Raw genomic sequence first — 27,176 nt, forward strand, 5'->3', positions numbered from 1 at the left:
ACAACAGGAGTACAATAGAAGGAAAGGGAGGAAAAGGGGAAGAGGAGTGAAGAGGAGAGGAAAGGAAGGCACTGAGTGACTAAAAAGTCAACAGACATGTCAATCTTGCTGGTTTGATTGAGTCTAATCAGTCCTCGGGGATTGGGCTAATCAGGCAACAATGAGAGAAAACATCTGTGTTGGTCATGAACTTTTTTGAAGCAGAAGATGTGACAGAAAGAGCAGATCAAGCTGTATTAACAGGAGAGTGGAAGGGCTGTTAAGCTGTTAACGAAGCAGAGGTTAGAGGCTGCTGGAGACACAGAGATGTGTTAGTGTACCTGTCATTGTTAATAAATCTGAGGCCTAAAATTAATTTGATCTGAGAAAAGAGTTTTGGATAAACACCAAGAACGTATCTTAACGCTAGCTGAGTAGTCTCTGAGAACTAAATATGGGCCTTAACTTGCTTAGTTGTGTTTTAGCACTGAACCTAACCATCATAGCTGTTGGCATACATGCAGGCTGTTACATCTTAGCTCTGTCTAGGTTTCCTTGTTTTGTAAATTATTTTTACATTTTGACAATGTGCTTCTGCACAATATCACTTCTGTTGATGTATATTTAGGATTCTTACAATGATCTTCTGTGCTATACACAGCCAATACTTTTTTTTTTCCTTTGGTAAAACTCTGGAATGGCACTCACCCTGCTTGAAAAAAGTACTTTTTCTTATAAGTACACTATACCTATATTCTCTCTCACACCTACTGACATGTTCAGATCCCAGGAGACAACTGTGCTGAAGTTTGGAGTCCTCTGGTGCAACGGTCAAATAATTCCTCCCAGATGGCCTTGAAAGCCCAGACACATAAAGGATGACATACTTCATGCTTGCACTGCACATGCACATACGGTGATCTTTGACTACAGAGAGTCCATTGGTAGTATATTACCTATGGAGGAATAAGGTGTATTTATGACGTGCAGTATCTGTCACAAGCCTTAAGTATCAGAAAACATGATACGCAGGCTAAATCTTTGAGCATTTTCTGTGAATGAGCTGTTTGTTTTTAAATGCTTAGGTGCTATGATCACAAGTTTGTTCAGGGAGTGTGACAAAGGTAAAGTTAAGACAGAAATCAACGCTTCCAGCAATGCATCATGTGTAGCATATAATTCAAGATTCAAAATGTCCCAGAGGGGAAATTTGCTTTAAAAACAATAATCAATTACAAAAGCATACAATGCATCATTCATATCATAAAACAAATCATATACAACACAGCACAAGATCCATATCTCCTGCACTGTCACCATAAATCATGGACAGAGAAGACGGAATGACATGACATCCGGAGTTATAGTTTGTTTAAAAAAACAAAAACAGATGGGAGAAAGAGCTATCTGTATCTATTAGCGCTACCTTTGAGGGGGGTCTAAACCTCCGCCCAATGGAAGCATCTGAACTCAACATGTAAAGAATGTTACATGACCTTCACTTGAAACAGGTGCTAAGAGTTATTAAAGGTAGCACCAGTAATAATACGACACAGCTCCACAACTTATTTATTTTTTAAGACTTAAAAGACTGCTGTGTGCCTTAGATGAAAAAGAATAAGAATGTGATGCGCGGTGGGTTATATCTTAGAGCTGTAAAATAGAAGAGGCAGGAGTAAGTATATTGCTTAATCTGCTGAGGACACTCCACTGTCCTCCAATTGCCTATGGAAATTGGAACAGACAGCCTGCAGGACATTGGGTGGGACGTCTTACTATTATACACACCTAGTCCCACACACACTCACACACAGTGTAGTGTCTTTGCCCTCTTCCTGCCCCTGTCATCACCTTGTTTTAAAACCCCTTGAGGGTCTACACTACTCAACAAGAGGATTTTATTCAGATCACCCTCCCACTTTCTCCCCTCGCTAACCCCATCTCAACACACACACACACACACACACACACACATACACACACACACACACACACACACACACACACACACACACACACACACACACACACACACACACACACACACACACACACACACACACACACACACACACACACCCCAGTCCCCCCTCAATCCCATCTCCCTTTCCACTCTCCCCAGCCTGAGGGTCTGTCAGAGCAGAGCAATTTCCATACAGAGTATGAAGAGCAATACGGCGGTCATCTCAATCACATGAGACCTACATAACGGCAGCAGGGAATGTGCACAGATCATTATTACACACATGCACATTAAAGCATCTGCCAGGGACTGAACACAGTTTCAGAGATGAAGTCAAAATCTCCATATTCATGTGTTACGGTGTAAAGCACAAGCGTTGCATCGTGGGTCTTGAAGTGAGTTTAGAAAATGTAATATTTGTTGCTAGTTTTTATTTAACTTGAACAGAAAAATGAACATTATGCCTGCCTCTATAGGTACTAGGCAATGATTCTGATACTAAATATATGCACATAAGTGCAGAGACAAAGTGTACATGACAAGTATAATGTACACCATATGAGCAGTCACAGTGTGATGTTTTTTTTAAGGGGTCCTACATCACAGCTGATGGCCATATTATGAAGTGTGGAGGCTGTAAGAGGTCAAAGTAGCCAGTATTTCACAAAAGGTTTGAATCTGTAGATTGATGTAGACGTTTTGCGGAAAATACATGTTTTATTTATTTGTTTCAACCTTATCACCTTCTGAACCTCAGATTTGCATTGCTCTTAGAGAACCACTGCACGGAGAAAGTAAGACAAAAAAGAAGGAGAGGGGAGAATAAATATGATTATTTTTAGCTACAGCTTTCTCTAGTTTTCTTTCCCCTAATAGCATTTGCTTGCTTGCTCTCCTTTATTCTTTCTTCTGCCTGACTGTGATATGCCCACATGAGCCCCATGCAGTCTGACTGGTGCGTATGGGGATCTCCCAAGTTATGCAGTACTAAGATTGAACACCACGTGTCAGTGTTGAAACTTTTAGCTGGACATCATCAGTGCTTTTTTTAGAATATGCGCTATGGATATGTTAATTAGAATAACTAATATAAAACATGTACTGTATATTTACTCTCCCTCCCCCCACTTCTAATTTTTTCTGTAGCAATTGTCAATAGAAACAAGTCAGCATCACTCAGGAATGTCTTTTTGTGTGATCTTTCTTGGTTGCCATGCTGAAGAGAATCTTGGGGGTGCAAGAAGCAAAAGTGAAGCTTGGCAGTGTCATTTAAAATAAACCTTTTTAAGTTCTAGGTTGGAAGGCTGAAGAGGAAATGTAATTTGTCTTTAGGGAACATAGGGATGATGAAGAGGGTATCAGGGTGAAATGCAGAGGTATTAAGGTAGAGGTAGTCCCTGACTCTCTGACATCATTGAGTCACTAGACAGTAGAGGAGGCCAGGGTCCACACACAGTGGAGCGGACAGACATAAATGTTTATGCGTGTTATGGTTAGATGACGTAAATGTTTAAGGGTTGATTACTCAACTCGCTGTCTTGTCTTGGTTAAAGATATTGGAGTTCGGTAATAGGAGGGAAGTAGGGCATGGGTTAATATATTGTATATGTGTTATTATGTGCATGGCGTGAGGAGGATATCCACTGTGTTGTCAGCCTTTCTTTACATGCCTCTCTTTCTCACCTTCCTTAAAGACCCGATTCTGAACATCATAACACACAAAAACAGACCAACATGCTGCCAGATATATAGATAGATAGAGACAAACATAGATAGATGCATAATTGTTTCTGCTGACGTGCTGCGCTTGTCCTAAATATTAAATAAGCTGCCAAAAATGCCAGTTTTAGTTTTCTAAGGCCAGAGAAATTCATAGATTTCTCTCAAAAGTGGATTTATCTTTTGAAATTGAGAAGCTCCTGGAAAACTGTCTCTCCCAACCCAACGATAAAGAAGCTCCTTCAGCTCTTATTGGCCTTCTCCCTTTTCTCACAGACACTCCATTAGGGAAAGCCTGCTCTGATGTACAGCTGGGCCCTATTATCAGACCACTTTTTAAGAGACTGACCCAAGTACTTGGTTGGATATTCAGTGCTTTTAAATGTTCTTGTATCCATTTTCTGAAGTTATTTTTTTTTAAAAAGAGCTTTTGATGTTTGGGAATGATATTTTGAACTCATGCCAGGAAACTGACTAAGGTTGAACTTTGACCTGTCATTAATAACACACATCAAAATGCAGCTGCCCGCACAAGTTATGACATGAGTTTTCAGTGTGGGTAAGTATTTACGCAATTGAATATTTAGCGTGCTTTTTTATTCATATTTGATGAAATTACTTAACTGTTAACTCAAAACAGAGCTCTGTAGGCTTTGTAAATGTGTTGCCTGAGGGATGAATATTATCAATATCTGTGTCTCATGTGGTTTGACACTGTGTTACAGTGGTGCTTCTTATTTGCCTAACATGCAGAGTAAGCCCAATTAATATGCTGAAAATGACAAAACTAGAATAACCAGAAATATGTAAAAGTTTTTTTAAGGTGTGCGAAAACTCATTAACAGTCGTCCTAAAGTCTTTAGTATTAATTGATAAAGGCTAATGAGTCACACATGTTTGCTGGGAGTCTTTTTATCCAATTCACGCCCCTGTTATACAGTGGAAATCCTGCACTTAGAAAAATGGGCAGCTACTACGGGAGTGTGTGCTCATAATCTCTGTAAAATTATTACTGGGGGCTGGCAGGGGGTGGAGGTTGTCTTTGGGGTGTCGAAGCGGGTCCCATGAATCGGGGATGGCGCTCTGTACAGTGTGAGCGAGTCCGCAGCCAAAGTTTGCTGCGCGCAGGCAGAAAGTTCGCTGGAGAGGCGACCCGTGATCCCAAGTCATATACCTACGGATTTAAAGTACAAACATGCGGATTACAGACTTCAATTAGCCTGGACTGTTTTTACTTTTTCGGTGGTGTCCATGAAAGACAAACAGTTTGCTGCTTTCGCTGCATGCTGTCGTTTCAATGGACTATCGTGTATCTTATCACCCAGTGAGTAACTTTGATATGGTTTCCTGAGCTGCAGATAAGTGTTAATCATGAGCATAACTTGACTGTTGACGTCTTGTCATGTAGCGTAGTCTTGGATGTTTAAAAACGATGAACTCCCCCTGTGACATCGAACTGGCAGCCTTATCTCGGAAACACCGACTCATGGCTGCAGCTATGTCCGAGGAGGACAGCCTATTGCCCGGCAACACTTCCATGACTGACCGGAATGGATTAGGGGGACTGGTTCACTGTTTTATATGTGGAAGCGGAGTTACGTCAGGGAAGGAATTGAGGCTACAAGTGACATATCAAAAGGAGAGGCTTCCGTTTTTCCCTTTCCTACAAAATCAGGAGCCAGCCCCGGGTGCGTGTGAACTGAGCCCGGATGGACATACGCTGGTTTGCGCTGTGTGCCACTTTTTTCTGTCCGAGCAGTGGAACTCTTTCGAGCGGAGCAGGACGCCCATTGAGAAGCGCATGTACTGGCTGAAACGACCCTATCAGTGCGACTCTCGCCGGGTCCCACAGGAGTGGAACCTTTCCTATGATCTGGAGAGGAGAATCAGTGGGGGCGCAGACTCTGATTTCTCTTCTTTTTCTGACAACGAGAACATGTCAGACCAGGAGATGGATTTAGTCGACAGAGCCAGTATGAGCAAAGACAAGTGCATGAAAGCATCTGGCAAATCACCAAGAGACAGTAACAAGAAGAACAATGTCATCAGTGTTAAAAACAGTCCAGATTCACAGCGGGCAATGCGCTACCCGGTGGGTGTTTATGGGGCGCAGGGATCGCCACAAGCGGAGAGTGTTCTGCCGGCGAGGCGCGGTGCTAAGATTATAAATAATGTCTGTCAATCATCAGAATCCCTGGCTAAATCCCAGGAGAGATTCCCTCAGCGGTGCTATGACAGTCCCTTCCCTGACACACCTGTGCAAGACAACGGGGTCATTATGCGCAACAGGCGATGGCTTGAGGAGGGGAATGTCAGACATGCAGAGCCGCGTCAGAATCAGCGTGTTGTCGACAGCAGCTGTGCCTCGTCCAGACATACATCCCTGCTGTACCGAGGAAGGACAGAGGATCACCCCGACACTGCTCTGTCATTAGTTGGCATCCCTGCTGTCACCACTAAATGTAACATGGCTGTTCCCAGGAAGAATACCTCTGACAGCTCTGATGAAGATGAGATTAACATTACAAGTGATGATGATGTAGACATGTATGAGAGAAAGACAAGCACTACAGCAAAGTTTAGACATGTCAGAAACCTTTCAGTTAAAAAGTCGCACCCCATTGTGGACACCTGTGCAGAGGAGTGTGTGTGCTTTGTCTGTGGCACTGGGCTCAGACATGATGGCCGTTTCAAAGTCAGTGTTCAGAAACAGGAGAGGGCACAGGGCGAGCCCTTCTTCCCCTTCCTGTGGCTTCACTCTCCTCCCCGGGGTGCAGTACCCATCAGTCCAGCGGGTACAACCTTGGTGTGTGGCAGCTGTCACACTTCTCTCATGCAGCAGTGGCAGAGCTTTCAGCTGGCGGATGTGCCTGTCCTTCAACGTTTGTATGTAGTCCCCCTCAACCACAACACCAGTTCTCTCCAGCCTTCCCAACTAACTTCCTCAGAGTCCATAGACTGTAATAATGAACCCATGGCTTCCCACGAGGCCTGTTTCCTCTGTGGTCAGGACTGTGCAGGAGATATGAGGGTGGCATATGCACAGGCGGGTGTTGGCAAATCCCGGGGTGCAATGTATTTTCCTTTCATCAACATGTTGCCTTGCCCACCTAATGCCCAGGGGGTGAGGAATGGCCGTGTGCACTGTTGCCCACAGTGCCATTTTATCCTGGAAGAGATCTGGGGGGCATATCGACTCAGCCTCAGTGAAGATCTCATCACGTCTGTCAGCTCCTTCCTAGTCAGGTACCACGCTGCCATGGCAATTGAGGGCTCTGGTCCGGCCCATTCCCAGACAGCTGTGGCCTCTCGCCCCTGCAGCTCCATGTCAGTGTGTTACCTGTGTGGAGGCGAGCTCTCAGGTGGAGAGTACCAGCTCCATGTCAACCCGCCTGGGCGTTGTGGGGAGAGGGAGCCTTTCTTCCCCTTCCTCACAGTCCATCCTCCTGCACCACGGGCCAAGCCAGTTGACGCCACAGGCCTGGTATCAGCTTGTAATCTCTGCTATCATGACCTACACTCCCAGTGGGCCCAACATGAGAGTAAGGGCCAGGGTCCCTCCACCCCTTCTACCTCTAGTTTATCCAGTGCCAACCCACAACCTCCGAGCTCCCCATGGGCACGCCAGTACAGCTGTGAGGCTTTTGTGTGTTTCTTCTGCAGGAAGGAGCAGCACAGGAAGGGTAGGCTGTGCGCTGTCACTGTGGCCAGGCTACCTGTCTTCCTGTACGCACCTCGCAGCACACGCACTCTCCTGGTGGATGATGGGAGGAGGTTGGTGATTGGCGCATGTGTGGAATGTAAGGCCATGGTGCAGGTGGGACAGAGCATGCAGCAGGACAGGGATAGGCTTGGACATGGATCTTCAGACGGGGAGAAGAAAGAACCAGAATCAGCCTTGCTACAGACTAGATATAAGGTAAGAACATGCTAAAGGTTTATTTTTTCCAATTGTCCTCAAATGTGTCTAAAGGCAATGACAAGCTTGGTTAAAGTCTCCCATCACCTTTTAATCCCCTCTGCATTCCCACAGTGCAGCGCATACTGTGTTTGCCCTGATATGACCTCTGAGTCACATGGCAAGGGATGAGTTTAACACTTTGCATAGTGGAATATCTGTGATAAAGATTTGAAAATCATTGTGATGCAGATGGTGCTTTTGACTGTTTTACTCAAACATTTTGGCTGAATGCATTAATATCTTTGAAGCTGCTTATCGTGCCATGGAGTAGCTTTTTTTTTGCAGAAGAATAGGGCTCAAACAGTACTGTGTGTGTGTGTGTGTGTGTGTGTGTGTGTGTGTGTGTGTGTGTGTGTGTGTGTGTGTGTGTGTGTGTGTGTGTGTGTGTGTGTGTGTGTGTGTGTGTGTGTGTGTGTGTGTGTGTGTGTGTGTGTGTGTGTGTGTGCGCGCGCGTCTGTATTCTTGTGTGTGGCTTGAAAATGAAACGCTTAGTTGGGGTGGATGACAAAACGTAGTTCTATAAACACCAGAGGAAAACTACGGGGATCTGACTGCCAAGGCAAGCTGTGTGTTTGCTGTGTCCATGTGTGTGTGAGTGTGTTTATTTTGGTAAGCATGACTGAGTATGTCCCACCCCGTGCTGAACAGTTTGTTTTGGTTTGAGCATGTTGAAGATCTTAAAGAATACTTTTCAATGAAGTTTGTTAAAAGCAAATCCAGAGTTCCCACACAATACTTATTGTGATGACAATAATCATAACACTTATGCAAAAGAATGGTCTGCTAATTTGTTATATTAGCATGTATACACTTAATTTCCTTCAAATACATCAGCTTGATCAAGTATTCAGTTTAAGTTTTTATGTTTGTAATATTAATCTCAATATAATATTTTGATCTTTATCAATATAACGTTTAGAATACATGCCTATTTCTCTATTGCCTTATTCATGATTCCATTGGTTTCCAAGTAAGATTTAGGAGGGAAATACCCATGATACTAAGATTAATAAGACTCCAATAAGAAACATGACTTTCATTGCTTTCCCTTTTCATGTCAAAACATATGCTGTGACAGTGATGTGTGTTTCAAGACTTCGTACTTTACATCCATGTTAATGGTTCTCATTCATATTCTTGAGAAAATACAACATGTCATCATTAGAATAAGTGATTCTGATGAGTAAAGATACTTGCATAGGTGGTCCAGATGGGTCAGCTCAGTGAACAGTACATTTACACACTTCCTCTGAAGAGAGATCATTCTTTCATCATTAACTTTCTTGCTTTTTCTGTCTCCAAATGTTGGTTTCTTCTCACTCTTCTTTCAACAACACACATAAAATCCCTGTCGTGCTCAACCCTTCTTTTTATATAGTAAAAAAAAAGAAGTGTTTTGGGTTATATCTGGGACAAGTGCAGGGCAAACGAGGATGATGATGTGTTGATGAAGAGATGAGGAGCATAGACAGACAATTGTCTCTGTGAACAGCTCTCTCATTCAAACAGACACTAACTGTCCAGCCATGGAGGACATCTAAAAACATCTGTGAATGCCATTCACGCTCAGCAGCAACCTCAGTCGCTGCACACTCACACCAGCTGTCTTGAGTTGTCTACCTAACGTCTTTTCTGTCTTTTTAAAGAAGCATTTGAGTGGAGGATACTCTTATGGTCTTCAGTATTTGTTATACAATAAGTATGTGAGGGGATACTCGTGATAAAGAGTATAATTTTGGGACCAGTTCTTTCTGCCTGTCAAGATTTACGCATTGAAGAGTGGGTGGGTGAGAGGGGGGTCTGGGCAGGCTAGGTTTCGAGTGATCATTTTAGACTGGTATGGCTGGAGGTGGCACAGCCAGTTTTGGCCTTGGTGAGACAGTGACCTCATGGCTGAGAGAGTGCCAGTGTGTGTTTCTGTGAGGAAGGGGAGGTGTTAAAGTGCTGCTTGGGAACAGATGCTTTGTCCTCTAATGTCACGCTGTATACTTGAGAGGTTCTGTCATCACTGGGGTTTGGGCTGTCAAGAGGGAGGGCCCATCTGGTTCCCCAGCACTGTGTGTGCCTGGTGGAAGGGACAGTACAAAGGTAAACATACACTAATTGTTCTTTCCTTTTCTATTCCTTTGTATTCTATTGTTGTTTGATTGTAGTTTATCATGTTACACAAAGCTGCACACCAAGGATAGTTTTCCTTTAGAAACAATTGGTGCCGTTCCAGGTATCTTGGAAGCTTTCTATTTCCGGACAAGTGAATAAACTCCGGTTAAATATCATATGTTCTTTTGAGCCTCAAAGCATTTGATACGAAGGCTTAAGAAAGATGCCGGCTGGAGCTGTATCCGTGACTTCAGACAGGATTTTAGAGATTATCAGGAAATTCTTTTAAAGTTGTCTTTTAAATGTTTTTACAACTAAAATGTATTTTTAAGTACACCTTTTCTGCAATAACTCAGTCAGAGCATAGGTTGTGTGCACACGGTTAGAGAGTTTCCAGGTCAAGAGAAAGAGCAGTGTGTTTACACTAGAGGTCAGTCTGTTTGTTGATAAATAAATGCTACAACTTTTTGAGGACCCAATCTTTTGCTCAGCATCCCCCTTCCTCCAGGCATTGTTACAGAGACTTTAATGCCATTTAAAAGTCAACAAAAGTGACAAATACCCCAGTTCAAATACTTTTTTCTGTTTTAATATTCCACATTCTCAGGAATCCTGGAGCATCCTTCCTGACAAAGACCAAATTAATAGACTAGTCAATACCAAGACCAAAACACAGTGACAAATTAAATGTTTGAAGACTAGTATGAGCTCTGATTTACACACACACACACACACACACACACACACACACACACACACACACACACACACACACACACACACACACACACACACACACACACACACACACACACACACACACACACACACACACACACACACACACACACACACACACACACACACACACACACACACACACACACACACACACACACACACACACACACACACACACACACACACACACACATGCACACAGAAGTCATGGGTGGTTATCATGTTCTCTGTTCTGCTGCCTGGCTGTGTTTTTAATTAGTATGTTGAACATGACCTTTGACATGCGTTTAAGTATAGATCACCAGCCGCCGTCTGGGGAGGGGCTGCTGGTCAGAAGATCTTTCACTTGCACTCTCCGTAAAACAGATGTCAGTGGCTTTGTTGTTGTTCAAACTGTTGCATTCATGTAGTTGTGTATTTAAATGAAATGGGATCAGGATAGCCTATGGGAGATATTGCATTTGTTCTTCTGAAGTGCCTTTTAAGCAACACAATGAAGGCTATATTTAAAATTAATCTCTTTGTGCCTCATTTCTGACACACTCTGCACATAAAGATGAGTGTGTTGTTTATCAAACTGATGCAGAGCCGTGGAAGTAGTTTAACGCTGACTCATGGTGTACCATGTGTCAAAACAGTGAAGTGTGCTCCCAAAGTAACCATCTTTCAATAGGAAATCGCTTTTTATTTTACTATCCCTCTGCTGCAGCTCAATACTTTTTCTGTGAAAGTATTTTGTAATAAAAAACTGTAAGAGACTGCTCAAGTCAGACTGCTGAAGTCTTATATTCAGTTAAACTAAAAGAACAATATGGGAAGGCGAAACAGCCGATAACACTTTTTTTGAACACTGTTAATTTTCCAATAAGCATGTGTGGGTAATGTTGAAAAATGTGAACTTGTTCTTTAAGGAGGTAAATTAAATGTGATAGTTTGAAATTGTTATGGATTTACTGGTTTTCACTCAAATTTATAGTCATTTTACTGTCAGAATATTCTGCATATGAAGATAAAATAATCAGCTGTGCATGTAAAGTAAGGTTAGTTAAAGTCAAACTCTTAAACCCCTTTATCTATAAATATTAATAGTAGAAAATGATCTTTCAATGTAATTGTAGAAGCAGTTAATTGTGTATGCTTTCTAGTAACAGATCAATCTTAACTGCGTATTGTGGTCTTGAACAAAAATATGGTGAAATTATGATATGGTTCATTTCTTAGGCCCCATGTAAACTGATCCAGGGCTGCATAACTGTGTTGTTGCAATTATTGGGATTGATTGCATTCCTTTGATATAGATGTGTATAATTAAGGCGTATAGCTGAATCAACAGCCTCCACAGTCATTAACAGTGTGTCTTCTGCTTGTACAAGAACATAAGGAACTAAAAGAGCAAATCAATGAACCATTAGTCAAGCCTTGCAAAGATAAATACTTCATAATCCTACGCAGATTCGGAACACAAACATATTAAGCCTCTACTTCTCCTAAACACCCGTGTGTGTGTGTGTGTGTGTGTGTGTGTGTGTGTGTGTGTGTGTGTGTGTGTGTGTGTGTGTGTGTGTGTGTGTGTGTGTGTGTGTGTGTGTGTGTGTGTGTGTGTGTGTGTGTGTGTGTGTGTGTGTGTGTGTGTGTGTGTATCCTCACAGGGTGTTTATTTTTGTATGGTGGTCTGACTGTTTTGAGTGGATGATTATTGTTGACCTGTTAGACGAGCAGAGACAGGTTTCTGTGACTGAGTTCAATCATTCAGTCGCTTAGTGTCTGTGAGGTATACAAAGTGTGTGTGTATTACTCTTGTGCTGTGTCTTGTGTTTTTGTCTGTTGATATGCTGCTGTATGTGTGTGTACGTGCATGTGTGTTTGGTTTCAAAGATCGAGTGTGTTCTCACTGCACGGCTCATATCCTGGAGAGGAGGTATTTGCTGTCACAGGAAAAACATGCCGGCAACTTGACAGTGTCGCCAAGGAATAGAAGATTTACAGTGTAGTGAAAGAAGGAGTGAGGGCAACATTACACATCAAATCTGGATGTGAAGTTGAAAAGGGAGAGAAAGATTATCCTAAGTGAATTATTGGAGAAAAAAAAGGGGAAAAGAAGAGTGGGAGGCTGAGAGAAGGTGAGGGGGTTAATGGGATTTAAATTGCAGCCAGAGGAAAACAGAAGAAAAAGGAGTCTCATTTTTTACATCAATTCATCATAGAAGATATATAACAGCATGCTGGCCACACAGCCTGGTTACAAATGGGTTTCTATTAAAACTGTGTTCATTTGAAGCATGCAATGTGGTAAAGTCTTAACATATGGCGTGCTGTGTTATGCCCGTCTATGTGTATGAATGTTTGGTTAGTGAAAACTGTTTGTATTGCACATATTCTTTAACGTTCCTGCAGCTGGGTCTCTTCCAGCGGTGCAGTCTGATTGACAGCCGTGGGTTTCACAGGGAATCCTTTTGGTATTTAAGGAGCTTACTTTCAAAGCTGCTGGAGGTGGCTTTTGATTAAGCGCTCAAAGCTTTAATCACCCTCTTCCCGCTAACATCCTTCAGCACTACATTCTTGCCCAAATCTGAATAAGGAGATCCTGTATGGAGCAGATGAGAGTGAGATGTTTTATTCTTTTATTCTTTGTCTTCCCTTTTATGTCTAGGCCCTGCAAAGGCTCTTCATAGACCTCCCACAGCACTAATTGTTGTTGTTACAATATCATATTTGGTCATTCAAACAAATTGGTCACATGGACAACTCTCCTTCATGGAAGTATTATGAACTGGACCTTACTCCATGATGTCCAGCACATAAGTCAAAAAAGTGATTTAACTTTCTGGATTGCCTCTTATTAGTTATCTACTCACTTGATCTTGCATAGCCTATAAGCTTTACATTGGGAGGTTGTCAGTAAAATAAAGAATAGCTCTTCTGTGTTCTGGGTATTTTTTTTAAATGTAAAACATTTATGGATTAAAAATGATGCTAAAAACGTTAATGACTATTGTTATTTGCAGTTGGAGGCGACGTGACAACAGTTTTAAATACAATTTAAAAAATGTTTTTATAATAGTGATCTTGAGAAATCCATTTTTTTTGTCTTCTGCAGTACCACATTTGGCCACTGGGACAGACAGACGGTCAGTAGTTGCAGGGTCAAATACAAGTCTGTTAACATCAATGCAATGTCGATAGGTGTACAATATGAGGTTGCAGTTTATATGTGTGTAAATGTAATTGTACAATCTTACACAATATGCTGTCATGTTATATGTTATAAGTGACAAGCAAGACATATTCAATCTGATTATATCAGCATCCACCAGATATAATAGTTTATCAATACCCTGTCCTCCCACCTCGTAACACTTGGTTTGGTCCATTCCTTGTTCCCTCTTTTTTTTAATGCTACTAGAGAAACAACATCCACCAGCCACAGAAAAAGATAGAGTAAATACTCTTTTGTTTTCTCTCTGTAAATTGTAAGTTTGCTGTGAGTAATCCAGCCCTTAAGCAATTTATGAGCTATTTGTGTAAATGTGTCGAGTACAAGTTGTTGGTGCTGAATGTGTAAACACCAGCCAATTTACTTGGCTAGCTTAGCTAGTTCGCTAGCTTTTAACTGGCTTTCTCCTTTTAACCTAACAACGTTAGCAAAGACACACCGTCAGTTTTTTTAACATTTAATTTTTACTATAATATTTTTAAGTTATCTGCATTTAAATATAAATAATGTAATTTATGGTTGTTATTACAATTATTTGACTGGCAGCTTTCTTGCTTTTGACACAAGACTGCATTTTGATGTAGTTTGATTTGATGCAGGAAATGCAGAAAGAAAGAGAAAAGTGAAAAGGCAAAGACTGAAAACCAACCCTGGCATGCAGGTGAGTTTGTTATGCAAGTTCAGTGTTTCCCCTAGGATGCAGTCATAGCAGCGGTGCTAAGGCATGTGGGCCCAGCATAATGTGAGCGTGGAGCACGTGGAATTTTTTAGTGTGTGCGCGTGCGAAGTGCGCCCCGCCAATTTTTTTCTATATGTCAGCACAAGAAAGGCTCTTGATGCCTAGTACCAGGGCCGGTTCTAGACAATTTGCTGCCCTAGGTGAGATGTTAGGCGACATTTTATATGTAAAGAATAAATGAAAAATCTCTACAAAAGACAAATACACTGCAAAAACAGAAACTTATTGACATAGGTAATAGACGTCAAAATGGCTTCAAATGTATTCAGTATTGTATGAACATGTTTGAATTGGAGGGTGGACGTCACATCCTCTAGGGGGGTCCGGGGCAATGTCTCAAGATTTAGAAAAAATACACCTTTATTGAACATACAGTAACACAAATACTACAAATCCACATAACAAACAATCAAAAATGAAAAAGGGTCGCCACTTATTATTATTTTAAGAAAAAAAAAAAAAGAAAAAAAAGATATATATATTTTTTAAAAGGTTTTTTTGGTACCTGGCTGGCTCTCCCTAGCAGCGGCGCTCATATTTCAGCAGCGGTGCTGCGCCGCCACTATTTGTATATATGGGAAACACTGTAGTTACAAATAAACTAGCAAACCTAAGGGGATGATCTTTAAAGAATATGCAGCTAATTTGTCATCCCAGCAAATATGTCTGTACTTCACCCCAAAATATTTTCTTTCTGAGATTTGTTTTCATTGGTTGGCAGTCCAAATTGTTAAATATATGACAAATAGGATCATAAAAGACATCTTAAATCTTTAAATCTTTAAATCTTAAAAGCAGAAGATTACCAAATAGGAAAGGAGAGTAATTGAATCAAGCATTGTCAGAAGTTTCCTTGCATCCTGTGTTGGTACAAATAGGAATGTCATTCAGTGCAAAGAGTGAATGACGAGGTTGCAGCTCACTGTAGTTTTTAAGTGAATAAGATCGTTGCACCACTGCTTAAAGGTTGTTTTTTGATGCATGATGGTTGAAAAGGTAGGTGTGGTTTTGGGGCTTGTCTGGGTGTAGACTTCCATCTAGTTAGTAGCTGATAGATGAAGGCATACTGACCTTCTCACCCTGCAGAACCAAGCGGAGAGGTGAGTATTTTCTCAGCACTCAGGGATAGGGTCAGCAAAGGTCATGTGTTATATTGAAGGTAAGGGATCTGTATCACACACCTGTGCCTTCAAATGTTGGCACAGTCAGCATTTTATCATGCAGTATGAAAACTCATATGGGATAATAAGTGATAATTAAATGCAATCTTTTTGAGTGGCTGATCCAATAATTGTACAAGGTTATCACTTGCCATGTTGTTGATAGCGTTCAGGATTTCAAAAATTTGGAAAAACTTTACAGCTGCAATTATTTGTTCGTCATGGCAACAATTAGGATGTTGAATGTAAAATCACTGGACACATGCTGCTTTTCGGCAATGGTTGAGCCGGGTTACACTCTTTTTATTCTGGATCTTCCTATTTTTGGCATCTCTTGGTATTAATTGGTTTGTATTGAATGTCTTCCACAGCTTTTGTGTGTCAGGTCATAGTCAAACATCTGTCTGTTTGATGACTTATGGTCCCCACACAGGTGTTTTTAAGGTGTTTTTGCTGATTATTCCTCTAAGAAGTATGTAAGCATGTATGAACTGTGCTTGATTGACATCTCCCTCAGTATCCTGTCAGTTTTGTTGTACCTATTAGGGCGGGACAACCTACACCTTTATGATCCCTATTAGTAGAGTTAGGTGACGGCAGCAACCTCCCAGCTTATCCACAGCTCTAAACTAAGAAGACATATAATCAGCCTAAATACGGCTAATTGTCTGTTATCACAACAGGTCAGCTGATTTCAGGAATAGATTGTTACAGGTGCCTTTAGCTGGTTATATTACAGACTAAATTCTGTTGTATACGTTTACAAATCAGAAACAGTTGTTCCTTTTTAATTTCAGTGAAACAAAACTCTTTGATAGCCTATCATTAATTGTGCCTGGCAATCTTGCCTTCATTAAAACAAATGTCCAAATACACTTGAGTGGACAGGGTGAAAGAGGAACAGAGAGGGCAGTGTCCCTCTAAACCCTGCATCCATGAACCCTGCTGTGAACATTTGGCACCAAAATTTGTGTATGCAAAAGGTCAGGTTGGGGACACATAGTAAACTATATGTGAACTAGATGGTTGTGCTGTGATTGGACGTGGGAGTGTGACGTTTCCAGCCACATAATTGAATTCGTGTTTATTTCACTGGGAAGATGATTCAACAATACAGAGCGTGAAACTGATTTGACGTGCATATTACACTTCACAGATTAAAAAATACAACAGATCACATAATACACACACCAAAAAGCAGAAATACACAAACATACTGTATCCACTAATTCAACTATTTGAGAAAACAAAAGGGAGTAAGGCTCTCAAAGCGAGGAGATTTTGCCTTTTATAAGGATTTGATCATTTTAATTGTCAATGCTTGAACACATACTGTGTACTTCTGTCTTCTCTATCATACATTTTACATTATTTTCTGCTTCTCTCCTTTCATTCTTAGCTTTAGTGAAGAATGGGCTGTGTGCCGCAGGCTTATGGTGTTTACTCTTCTACCCATTTCCCTTTTTTTCTCTTGTCCCTGCACTTAACATTTCTGGACTACCTAAGACAATTATAGTATGGAACAAGACCTATATATAGTAAATAACTACATGCAGGTTGAAGAGCTCTCATGGGCATAGTAATTTCACCAACAGATTTTTATAGAGATGTTTTGAAACTTGGACTTGCGTTTCCTGCCAGTTATTAGCATACTTCAAAGATGCACCTCAGAAAAAGTGGCATTAGCAGTAGGTACTGCAACTGTAAAGGTAATTGTGTAACATTTCAAGTTTTATTTGGGAGTTTTTGTAATATTTGTGTGCAATGGGATATTGAAGGAAGTCCTCTTTATGTTGACATTAGAGGGAGTTAATGCTAAGGGTTTGAGCAGTCCTTTTGGGATTCAGCATTCTTACTTTGTGATCAGGACACTGTCCTAGCTTCCTACATGGTCAAAGGACCATTCTGTCATTCTTACGCTGTTAACAATTTCTCGTTTTGTTTTGTACAAATGTTTGTGTAACTCTGCTGGGTGAAACCTTTTTATTTAAAAGCCTTTCAACTTTTTCTTTTATCTAGAAGAGAGCCAATGTACTTTTTTTTTTTGTGAATACCATATTATTTTAGGCAGGTGCACATTCTCAAATCATGATGTTTGGCAATTTCTATACTGTACGTCTGTTTTTTAGTAATTGGTTCTTACCAGACCGGAGGCTGGCATGGCACGGCAAGAGGCCAATTCGATAGAGAAGTGATGCTGTAAAGGCCACAGTGCTTTACTGCCCTGGAGTCTGGGTTTTACAGCAGTAAACCTGGTTTGACTGTGGTAATTATAGAGCACGGAGTGTAATGCGACCATAGCTCAGCTCTCTCTGCCAGCTGCCCTCCGACCAAACGTGCTCTCACCCAAAGTCACGTATAAATGCATACATTCGTAGACATGCACTTGCATCCACACATACAGTATGTAGTCGTTGAACAAAATGTACATACAGAACAGCTGCATGCTTGTGTTTGTGCACGTGTGTCTGCCAGGTGGTTGGGAGCACTGGCAGGTGTTTGCTCTGTTGCTGGAATATGCAGCTGGATTGTGCCACAGCTGTGCGTGTGTGAAAGTGTGCGTGTCTGTGTGTGTGGTTCTGCACCTGGACACGGCGGGAGTGTGTGATAACACAGTAGCTAATGGCAGACCTATTTCCTTGCCAGACATTTAACATATAACTTATGCTCTTAGCAGACTGGATATAATTCATTGCTATTAAGTGCTGCTCATTAGTCCTGCTCTTTCAGACCTCCCAAGTGCTGCTCAACATCTGTGTGACTCTGACTCCTCGTTATTTGGGTCTTCATCCTCACTTCATACTTTGTTTGCTCTCGCATCCTCATGTCTTACTTTTCCCCCTCTTTTCTGCTAATCCTACCAATGGGGTAAAAACAAGGAAGATTTGCTCCCACCCTGCTGACAGGCCAACTAAAGATGTCTGCTGGGGCCAAAATAGGCCCCCTGTAGTGGACTAAATATACCTCACAACCTCTTGCCCTACTCTCAACCACTGGCTCTGACCAACCAGACGTCAGACAGCTTCACCCTCTTTCTGTCAGCCAACCGGAGGAGAGATAATGATAAGCATTGCTGGTGATCTTCAGGGTGCTTATTTTGGCTGAAGAAGACATTCCCTCCTTGGATTACTCCCTCCCCCCGTCAGTATCACCAAGTCCTGGCCGTGACTCCCCCACCACCCCACCCCCACAAATGCCGGTCCAGCCACCTGGTCTCTCACATACTCAGCTTGTCCTGCCAGCTCCGGGACAGCTGGGAAGAAATAGACAGAGGCGGAGTTTTGGACTGATCCTGATACCTCTGGAAGAATGCAGTTCACAGACTATACAGTAGCTCTAAATCATTTGATGTTAGGTAGTGTCTGCACTGTAAGCTAAAAGTAGATCTTCAAATGGGAGTATTGGTAGCCTTCATGAGCTTTAAAGAAACTTAATTCCTTAGGTATTGCCTGTTTGAAAAGCTGTCTGAAGTTGTCGTTTAGTGGGTAGTATGTGTAAATGGCATACTAAAGGTACACATTTGATAAAGTTTAGTTAGGGTTGTTAATGTGATCCAGTTAGTAATCCAAAGCACATTTCACACAGAGAAAGATTACTCTGAGAATCCTCAACATTAGCCATCCATCCAGGACACACACATAAACATGAACACAGATGCATGAGCAGACATACATAGTGAGGAGCTACAGGGACTTTGTAAATAGTTTCCATGGGTAAGACTCCCCCCCACTGACATGACCATGCTATGAGTCAGACATAAACCGATACAGTTTCCCCATCTGTGTTACAGATAGATACCACAGATACTTCCCCAAGGCCTGTCATTATTTATTTGTTACTTTTCCCCCGCTTTCTCTTTCAAGTACGCCATTTGCACTTTTGGAATGTTACTATTTTATATTTCATGAGGCTGTTTACAGATGCTGATTATGTCCGTGACTTATTGAAAGCATGTCCTAATCCGATGCTATCGGGCTAGCAGTGCGCTAACATACGACCTGCCAACTTGGTCAGTGGTATTTCCCACACGGTCAGGAGCTGTGTGCAATGTGGACCAATGGGCTAGTCATGGTTAATGTGAAGAGCACAGCCTCAAGGCCACAGGGAGGAGTGGTAAGCCACCAGAGTAGATTTAACCCAATTTGCGAGTGATCCCCTACCTCCTTGGGGTACAGCTGCACCGTTACTGACTGTACATGACATTAGCATGGTGTTTATTGACAATGGTAGTTTAAGGTTAGATCCTTGACCAAAGAAATAACAGAGAGAAGAATGTGTTCTTAAAGAGAGCCCCCCGTTATAAAACTAAAGTGTTATGAAAGCCAACAGAGGGTTGTAGATGTTTTTATGTTCTTCTCTTCTACGGGGGGCTATCAAAATATCACATGGCTCGAGTTAGGTGTCAGAGGTTTTTTCCATTTTTCTCTTCTGTCCATCTCTCACCTTTTCCCCCTTGTACCCCCATCACTTCAGCCTTCCTCTCTCTATCTCTTCACCCCCCTTCTTCCACCCCTCTTCCCTCTTTTTCTCCCCCCATCCTCTTCATCTTTCCCTGTGGTATTAGCGGGGCCACATGTTGCTGGCCTCTCCTGGCGGTGTGAGCCCCATGGCAGGCCCTGGCTCCAGGCTGACGCGCAGCTCGGTGTGTGTGTGTCTGTGCGTGTGGATGAGAGAGACTTCAATGTGTGCCTGCATGCCTAAGAGAGAGCCTGTGTGTGTGTGTGTGTTTGTGTGTGAATGTGTGTGAGGCCACTAACACAGTAACCTGATAGTGGTGCGGCTGAGTTGTACGGAGCGGAGCAGTGCTGTGATTTATCCCGCGGGCCCAGCAGATGGCTGCAACAGGAGTTTGTTTAAGTTTGCTTCAGAGCCGGGCAAGCAGCCAGGAGCATAGAGAGGGCCTGCCAGAAAAATGTTCACTGACTCTGGATGCCTAACCACAGTGCTCCCCCTCTCCTCTCCCTTCCGCCTCCCCCTAACCCCTCACAGCCCTCTCAGTCCAACACACACACACACATGGAGACAAACACACATGCTCTCGCAGACTTTCTGTCGCTACTCTCCTTTTACCCCTCTCTAATTTCTTTCTTTCCTCCCATCTGCTTCACACACATGCTTACATACATATGCACGCTCACATGCGCGTACACACACACACACACACACACACACACACACACACACACACACACACACACACACACACACACACACACACACACACACACACACACACACACGTTGGTTTGTGCATGCTTCTCCGTTCTGTTGGCAACATCCCTGGTGCAGACATGACCTCACACCTCAGGAGGGGGCATTAAAGACTGTGGATGTGTCCATTCTGGTGGGGGTCTTCTGAACAAAACCATATGAACAACAGTTTGCCTCTCACACTGGAGAAGTATCTGCTGGATAAACAAATGCAGAGGACCACATGCACAACCTTGCAAAACGTTGTGCACATAAAGCAGATGGTTTCTGGGTGTAATGTCCGTGCATTGGCTCTTTCTGTCTTGCTTTGATTCAATGTCTTGCTCTCTGATTGCAAAGGTGATGACAAGTCCTATCACATCGCCTCAGGTCACCTAGGTGATAACTCCTGACCTCCCTCTCCACACATCTGCTCTCTCTTCGTACCTTATCTCTCTCTGGTCCTTTCCAGTTCTTTCCCTCTTCTACATATTCCTCTTCTTGACACAGAGTTCAGCGAGAAGAAGTCATGATCACTAAAATCTCTCTAAATCAGATGAATTAGCTCACACTGCAAGACACAGTGAAGTACATTTGAGAATGAGGGAAGAGTTATTAGTCAATTCTTGGTCTGGTCATTTGAATAGCTGAATTATCTCAGAATCAGCAGTTTGACATATTGCATTTTCAGACTGCACACTCTATATTATGTCTTTATGTCTTTATTAGGATCCCCATTAGCACTAGCATGAGCATTGGCTATTCTTCCTGGGGTCCTCGCACACACAAAACATACATAAACATACAACAAATAATAATTTCATGCAATTTACAGTGCTGTATGAAGTGAAAACTAAAATGGTCATCCAATTATCGCCATCCTATTGTGTACGTTCAGTTGGTATACTTCGCCAACTACAAAATCAAATGCAATTGAATTCCCTCCCTATAGTAAGTAGTTCATGTTAAATCATGTGTTTACATAATCCTTTTATTTGTTGTATTTCTAAGAATAAAATCACTTTAATCCCACATGCATTATGATACAGGGCATGGTGTGTAAGTTTGCACATACATAGAATGTATGTAGATGATTGTCTTGTTATTATGATGAGCTGATGATTTTGAAAAGATATGAACGAAAGATCAGCTATGAGGCCATGTGTTTTTAGGAATATCAGAGTCAGTATCCAGATGTCTATCTCTTTTTCTTCCTTCTGAAATATTACCGCACTCCATGACAAACTTCAGCCAGGAACAAAAGGGTTTGTGTGTGTGTGTGTGTGTGTGTGTGTGTGTGTGTGTGTGTGTGTGTGTGTGTGTGTGTGTGTGTGTGTGTGTGTGTGTGTGTGTGTGTGTGTGTGTGTGTGTGTGTGTGTGTGTGTGTGTGTGTGTGTGTGTGTTGTAAAGTGAAAAACATTCAGTGTGTTTATCTTTTTATGACTGTGTGTGCATGTGTCACAGTGACCAATTCTTAGTCTTTTTCAACATTATTCTGAGCCTCAACAAAAGCGCACACATGTTCTTTGTTCTCGTCTTTTCTCCTCTTAATTCATAAAAGCTTTATTGTTTTGGCTCTTCCGTTCTCCTAACTCTTCTCTCTGGACTTGTTTATTTAGCTTATTTATATCCTGGTGTTCTCCAATGTTTACATCTACTGACTTTCTCTCACCATCTACTGACTTTCTCTCACTATCGTGTTTATTTGATTACATCACTGATGTTTCTCCGTTTCATTTTCTGTCTCCTAACCTCTGTCCAGTGTCATCAGAGACTGTTTTAGTTTGGTGACAGTGATTCGGCTGAGAGCTTGGTTATACTGATGGTATCAAACGAGAGAGCATGGAGAAGGTCACTGATGTGGACTGAAGCGATGCAGGAATGAAATCTGTATATATAGAGTGAGAGGAGATCCTTGTGTGTGTGTGTTTATATGTGTTTATGTGTGTGTATGACTTATTGTGGAGGATGTCAGGGCCATTGTATTTTGGCCCAGATGCTTATTTCCTCTGAATGAACATAAGTCATTCCTACTGCCTGTTGTGCCTTCCGGTTGGAGACACATGTTATCCGTGTTGTGTAAGAGTTTGAAGAGGAAAAAGAGAGGTGTGTTTGAGTTCCTGGAGGAATCGGCTGCTTAGAGAACTTTCTTGAATTTAATTGAATGCCACATTTGTGCTGAATTTGATATTAACAAAGGCTAGCTGTGTTTATTAATTGAAAGTGTTATCACAATCAACACGTATTATTCCTTTGATGTGTAGGGAGACCTTTCTGGGTGACATCCCCTGCATGCTCGTCTTTTTGAAAACCACTTCAAGTTCAGACAGCTACTCATCAAACAGGAAGGACGGAAAGAGGAGATGGGTAAGGAAGAGAGAATTCTTTATTAGGCTTCATATCCGCTTGAAGCTCTGCTCCTAGATACCCTCAGAGGAGAGGAAGTGAGCAGGTCACAGGTCAGGTAGCTTAGCAGCCTGCTAATGAATATTTATCTGTCAAGGTTACACTCAGTTGACATAAATTGGCTTGTGCCCGACTTATTACCTTACCTAAATGTGCTTATGTCCACCCATTACCTTATGCTAGTCTATATAATGGAGTGTACCTTCACTAGTCTCCCCGAAATGCTCTCCACTTCTCACAGACTTTCGACAAGGAATTAAATCAGATCTTTAAAGATATCTGAAATAAAGTAATCACTTGGATTTTTTGTAACAAATGTCAGTAACTTTTTTGTAATGCTGCCTACAAATTACCTTATTTTAAAATGTTCTTAAAATAGTGTTTCTAGAACTAGTCAAATTCAAAAGTCTAAAAATAAGCAACACATAGTTTATATTATTTAATTGTAGTACATTATGAAATCCCCCTAGGTAACTCTAATAAAGTAGACATGACCTCAGCATTTAACATGAAGGCAATTTCTTTATGATATCCAAGTTTTTTTTTTAAAGCTCAGCGGAAGAGATTGTAAAATAAAAAAGTAATTTAATTAAGAAGTGTCTTTCGGTGAAACCAAAACACATGTTGGTTTAGAGAAAATACATTCTCCATTAAAATCTATGAAATATAACCATGGGAACTTCAAACTCTTATTATAAAACCAGTCTGAAATTGTATCCTTTAATAAGCCCATTACTTTTTGCCAGTCGTACATTTCATGACCTGTGAGATTCATCAGCAGTCAGTTTTTTTTATCATACATGTTTTTGTAACTAAAATAACCTAAGGTCCTCTTTGATCTCCGATCCAATATGGCTCAAACCCAGTCCGCTGCAGATCAATGAATACAATGTGACATGTGAGTCTGTGTGGATTAGTGGACCCTTTAAGGAATGCCATCCATAACGTCTTACTAACCTTGTCCTCACTGTTGTGTGCCTATGATAACACTGTGTGTTTGGTCCAGGCCAGATGGGATTTTAGTGAGCTGATAGTTGTCCACCTGTTGGTTTGCCTCAGGAGAGCGGGAAGCCCAGCAAAGCTACAAACCAGAGCCTCAGACAGACTGACGCTGGCCGAGCAGTGATCAGATGCTGTTTGACTTCCACCAAATAAGGAACATGTGTGCTCGGTGGTGGACTGATAGCAGGCTCTGGAGGGGCTCCAACACTGCGCAGCTCCACAGGTGTCACAGTTGTTCAGGGCTGTGTGTAAAAGCCAGTGATTGTGTGAGATAGTGTTAGCTTTTATGTTTGCGTGCACACACATTTGCGAGCATTTCGACCAGTGAAGCATCTTGAGTGTGAGTATCTGTCCATCTAGATCAAAGCTGTCTCCCCCTGTTGTTTTGTAGCTCTTGGCTGAGTCGGTGTGTGTGGAGGCTAGAGCTGCTTTTATTGAGTGTTGCTGAGTCGGTCAGTGGCCTGAGCTTACATGCACGGCTGTGGTCCTGTTGGATCTCTGTGATAGGCTGTTAAAGCTGACTGACAGCCCTGCTTTACAAGCTGCTATACATCAACCCGTAGACCTGCTGCAACCGTGGGAACACAGACACATTTGTTTTTGAGTGTGTGCGTGTGTGTGCGTGTGTGTGGCAGAGTCAGTGAGTAGTGGGGGTCAGCGTGGAGCAGAAACAGGGCCTGCTGTTGAACGATAAGGCCTGCTGACCCTGTAACCTCAGGCTCGCTGTGATGAGGTCATCTCAAATTACAGCTGGCCAAATGTTCCCTGTCTGCTAGCATTAAGACAGGAAGGTCTAACCTCTGGAGCAGAAAGCTTTTCCAACCCGCTGATGGATGCAGCCGCTCTTCCTTCCAAATGTATGTCCAATAAATGGATTAATAGACTCTTACTGACACACAATTGTTGGCTGGCAACCAGAGGCTAAGTCATGATATCATTCTATCACAGTATATCATGTATTGTTTCCAGTTGGACAATATACCCAGGACTGGCCAAATATTTTTTTGTTTTTATTCTGTTTTGTCGAACAATGTTTTTATTTACTGGATCGTGTACTTTCTGTTTTATAGAGTTTAAAGAAAGCGAATCAGGGTACTCTGGCATTGAATTCAAATAAATGAATAAGTTATTTATTATTTGGTTGCTTTTGGATCTCTGACTCTCAACAACATTTTTGAACGATAAAACAAGTTTGAATGCCAGACAATGTTTGGTCTAGCTTGACAATGACTTTTAGCAATTGGCTCTGTTAACAAAACTAAAAGTGCAACTCTGTCTGGATCCCTCTATCTTTGTCTTTCTTAGTTTCTCCCTCCTTCATTCTCAACTCTTAATCTTCCTCCTCCTCATCCTTCGCCTCCTTTGTCTCCATTTCAGTGCAGATCAAGACATTATTTTCTGGCGCTGATGCCATTTCTTTATTTTCCCTTTGAGGAGTCAGATTTATTGCTACAACATCTCATTTTAGTTGTTCAATTCATGTGTATCAACATTAGCAAAAAGGCTTTTTCCATGTTCAATCGTAAAAGTTGCGTGAACTACACAGCAGGCAAAGTCGGTGCAAAGCGTGCGGTTTAACTTGTGTGTATGTGTGTGCACGAGCATGAGTGTGTGCATGTTAGTGCACAACTCAAGCACAGATGTTCTCAAAGGCTCCAGTTTTGAGCCAGTAGTTCTCCCTCTCCGCTTGCAGAAAAAGGGAAGTGTCTAATAAAAGGCGGGTGTATGAGACGAAGTGAGTAACACACACACACAGAGAAAGAGAGAGAAAGAGTCTGCCTCGCTCGATCTCTCTGAGCCTGTGAGAGAGCATGCGAGTGAGTGAGCGAGCGAGGCAGGAAGCAGGGAGGGAGGCTGTGCCAAGCTGGAGCTGAATTCCTGCCAAGAGTCTACTTGTTTGCTCGTCTGGCTGGAGCCAGAGGCTGACCTTATTAGCTGGGAGGGCAGCCGTCTTATTAAAACACATCTGGCGCTCAGGGAGCCCAAATAGTCCTCATATTGTCTTCCTGCTTGCTCCTGACCTTGCGTTACCTAGCAGGAATGCTGACAAGGGCTTCACGCATCTGTTGAGAGTTTCACCAGGGTCTTTTCTCCCCCTCTTTCCCTCCCTCCTCCCCTCTTTCCCACCTTTGCTGGCGCCTGCACGGTAGCTCTGTGGGACCTGTTTTTCTTCCCCCCCCCCGTCTTTCCTTTTCCCTCCCACTCTTTTCCACACGCCAACCCTCAACACCGCCACCACTCTTTTCGATGTAGCGTCCCAGTACCCCCCATGGAGAGACGTTTCTTTTTTCCTGCTCCCCATGCCAGGTTGCTGTGTTGATACAATTATTCCTATGTATATATTTTATGAGGGGCTGTAACATGGTCCTGTTTAAATAGCTATTTACTGGTTATTTTAAATGTGGATGGTGCCGCGTCCTGGGCTTGTCTTTATTGTCTATTTGGAAAGGGGGGGCTTCTTTATGGTGTGTTCAGTGTTTGTTAAGAGGAGCCTTAAGTGGAGACACAAAGAATCAAGCTTATACTGTACAGGAACAGATTTCCAGCTGTCTTCACAATGGCTATACTTCAATAGCTTGGTGTGTGTGTGTTGTGTTGACTTTCTACACAATGCGAAGAAAGCATTGTCGGCCCACTCCTACAAAATATAGCCACAAGAAAGCATTTGTGTTGCTGTATAAGATGTTCTTTGAGAGCCTGATCCTTGCAGTAAAGGTCCGGGTGAGCTGCTGCTCACTGATCTGGAAACAGCACTATCATTACCAGACTTAACACCTGTAAGTACGTGTAAGCTGCTGCAGATGGAAGTGAAGTCTTCCACTTTACACACTGACGTTAAAGTGACTGACTCTCTTGCACACCTGTCATTCGTAACGCCACCCTTCAGTATGAATTCACTTTGACTTGTTTCATTTTCAAAGTTGCTGATAGAGTATTTTGACTTTTCAACATGCTCTCTTTGTCTCTGCTGCGCTGGTAATGGTTCCTGCTAGTGTTGGCCC

The 27,176-nt window shown here is 42.2% G+C and overlaps 1 protein-coding gene across 2 annotated transcripts in view; it reads left to right on the forward strand.

Annotated features, from left to right (window-relative positions):
- The first annotated feature begins 4,810 nt into the window (after positions 1–4,810).
- Positions 4,811–27,176, forward strand: part of gse1b (Gse1 coiled-coil protein b) — a 158,013-nt gene continuing 135,647 nt past the window's right edge. Inside the window, exons 1-3 of one of the 2 annotated variants that reach the window (XM_079664842.1) lie at positions 4,811–7,580; positions 13,561–13,591; positions 14,277–14,338. In XM_079664842.1, coding sequence (XP_079520968.1) covers positions 5,094–7,580; positions 13,561–13,591; positions 14,277–14,338 — 2,580 coding nt within the window. In that variant the 5' untranslated portion in view covers positions 4,811–5,093. The remainder of the gene's footprint in view (positions 7,581–13,560; positions 13,592–14,276; positions 14,339–27,176) is intronic. The other variant, XM_079664843.1, reaches the window with a different exon arrangement.

This window comes from Notothenia rossii, assembly GCF_949606895.1.
Source record: "Notothenia rossii genome assembly, chromosome: 2".
Taxonomy (NCBI): Eukaryota; Metazoa; Chordata; class Actinopteri; order Perciformes; family Nototheniidae; genus Notothenia; species Notothenia rossii.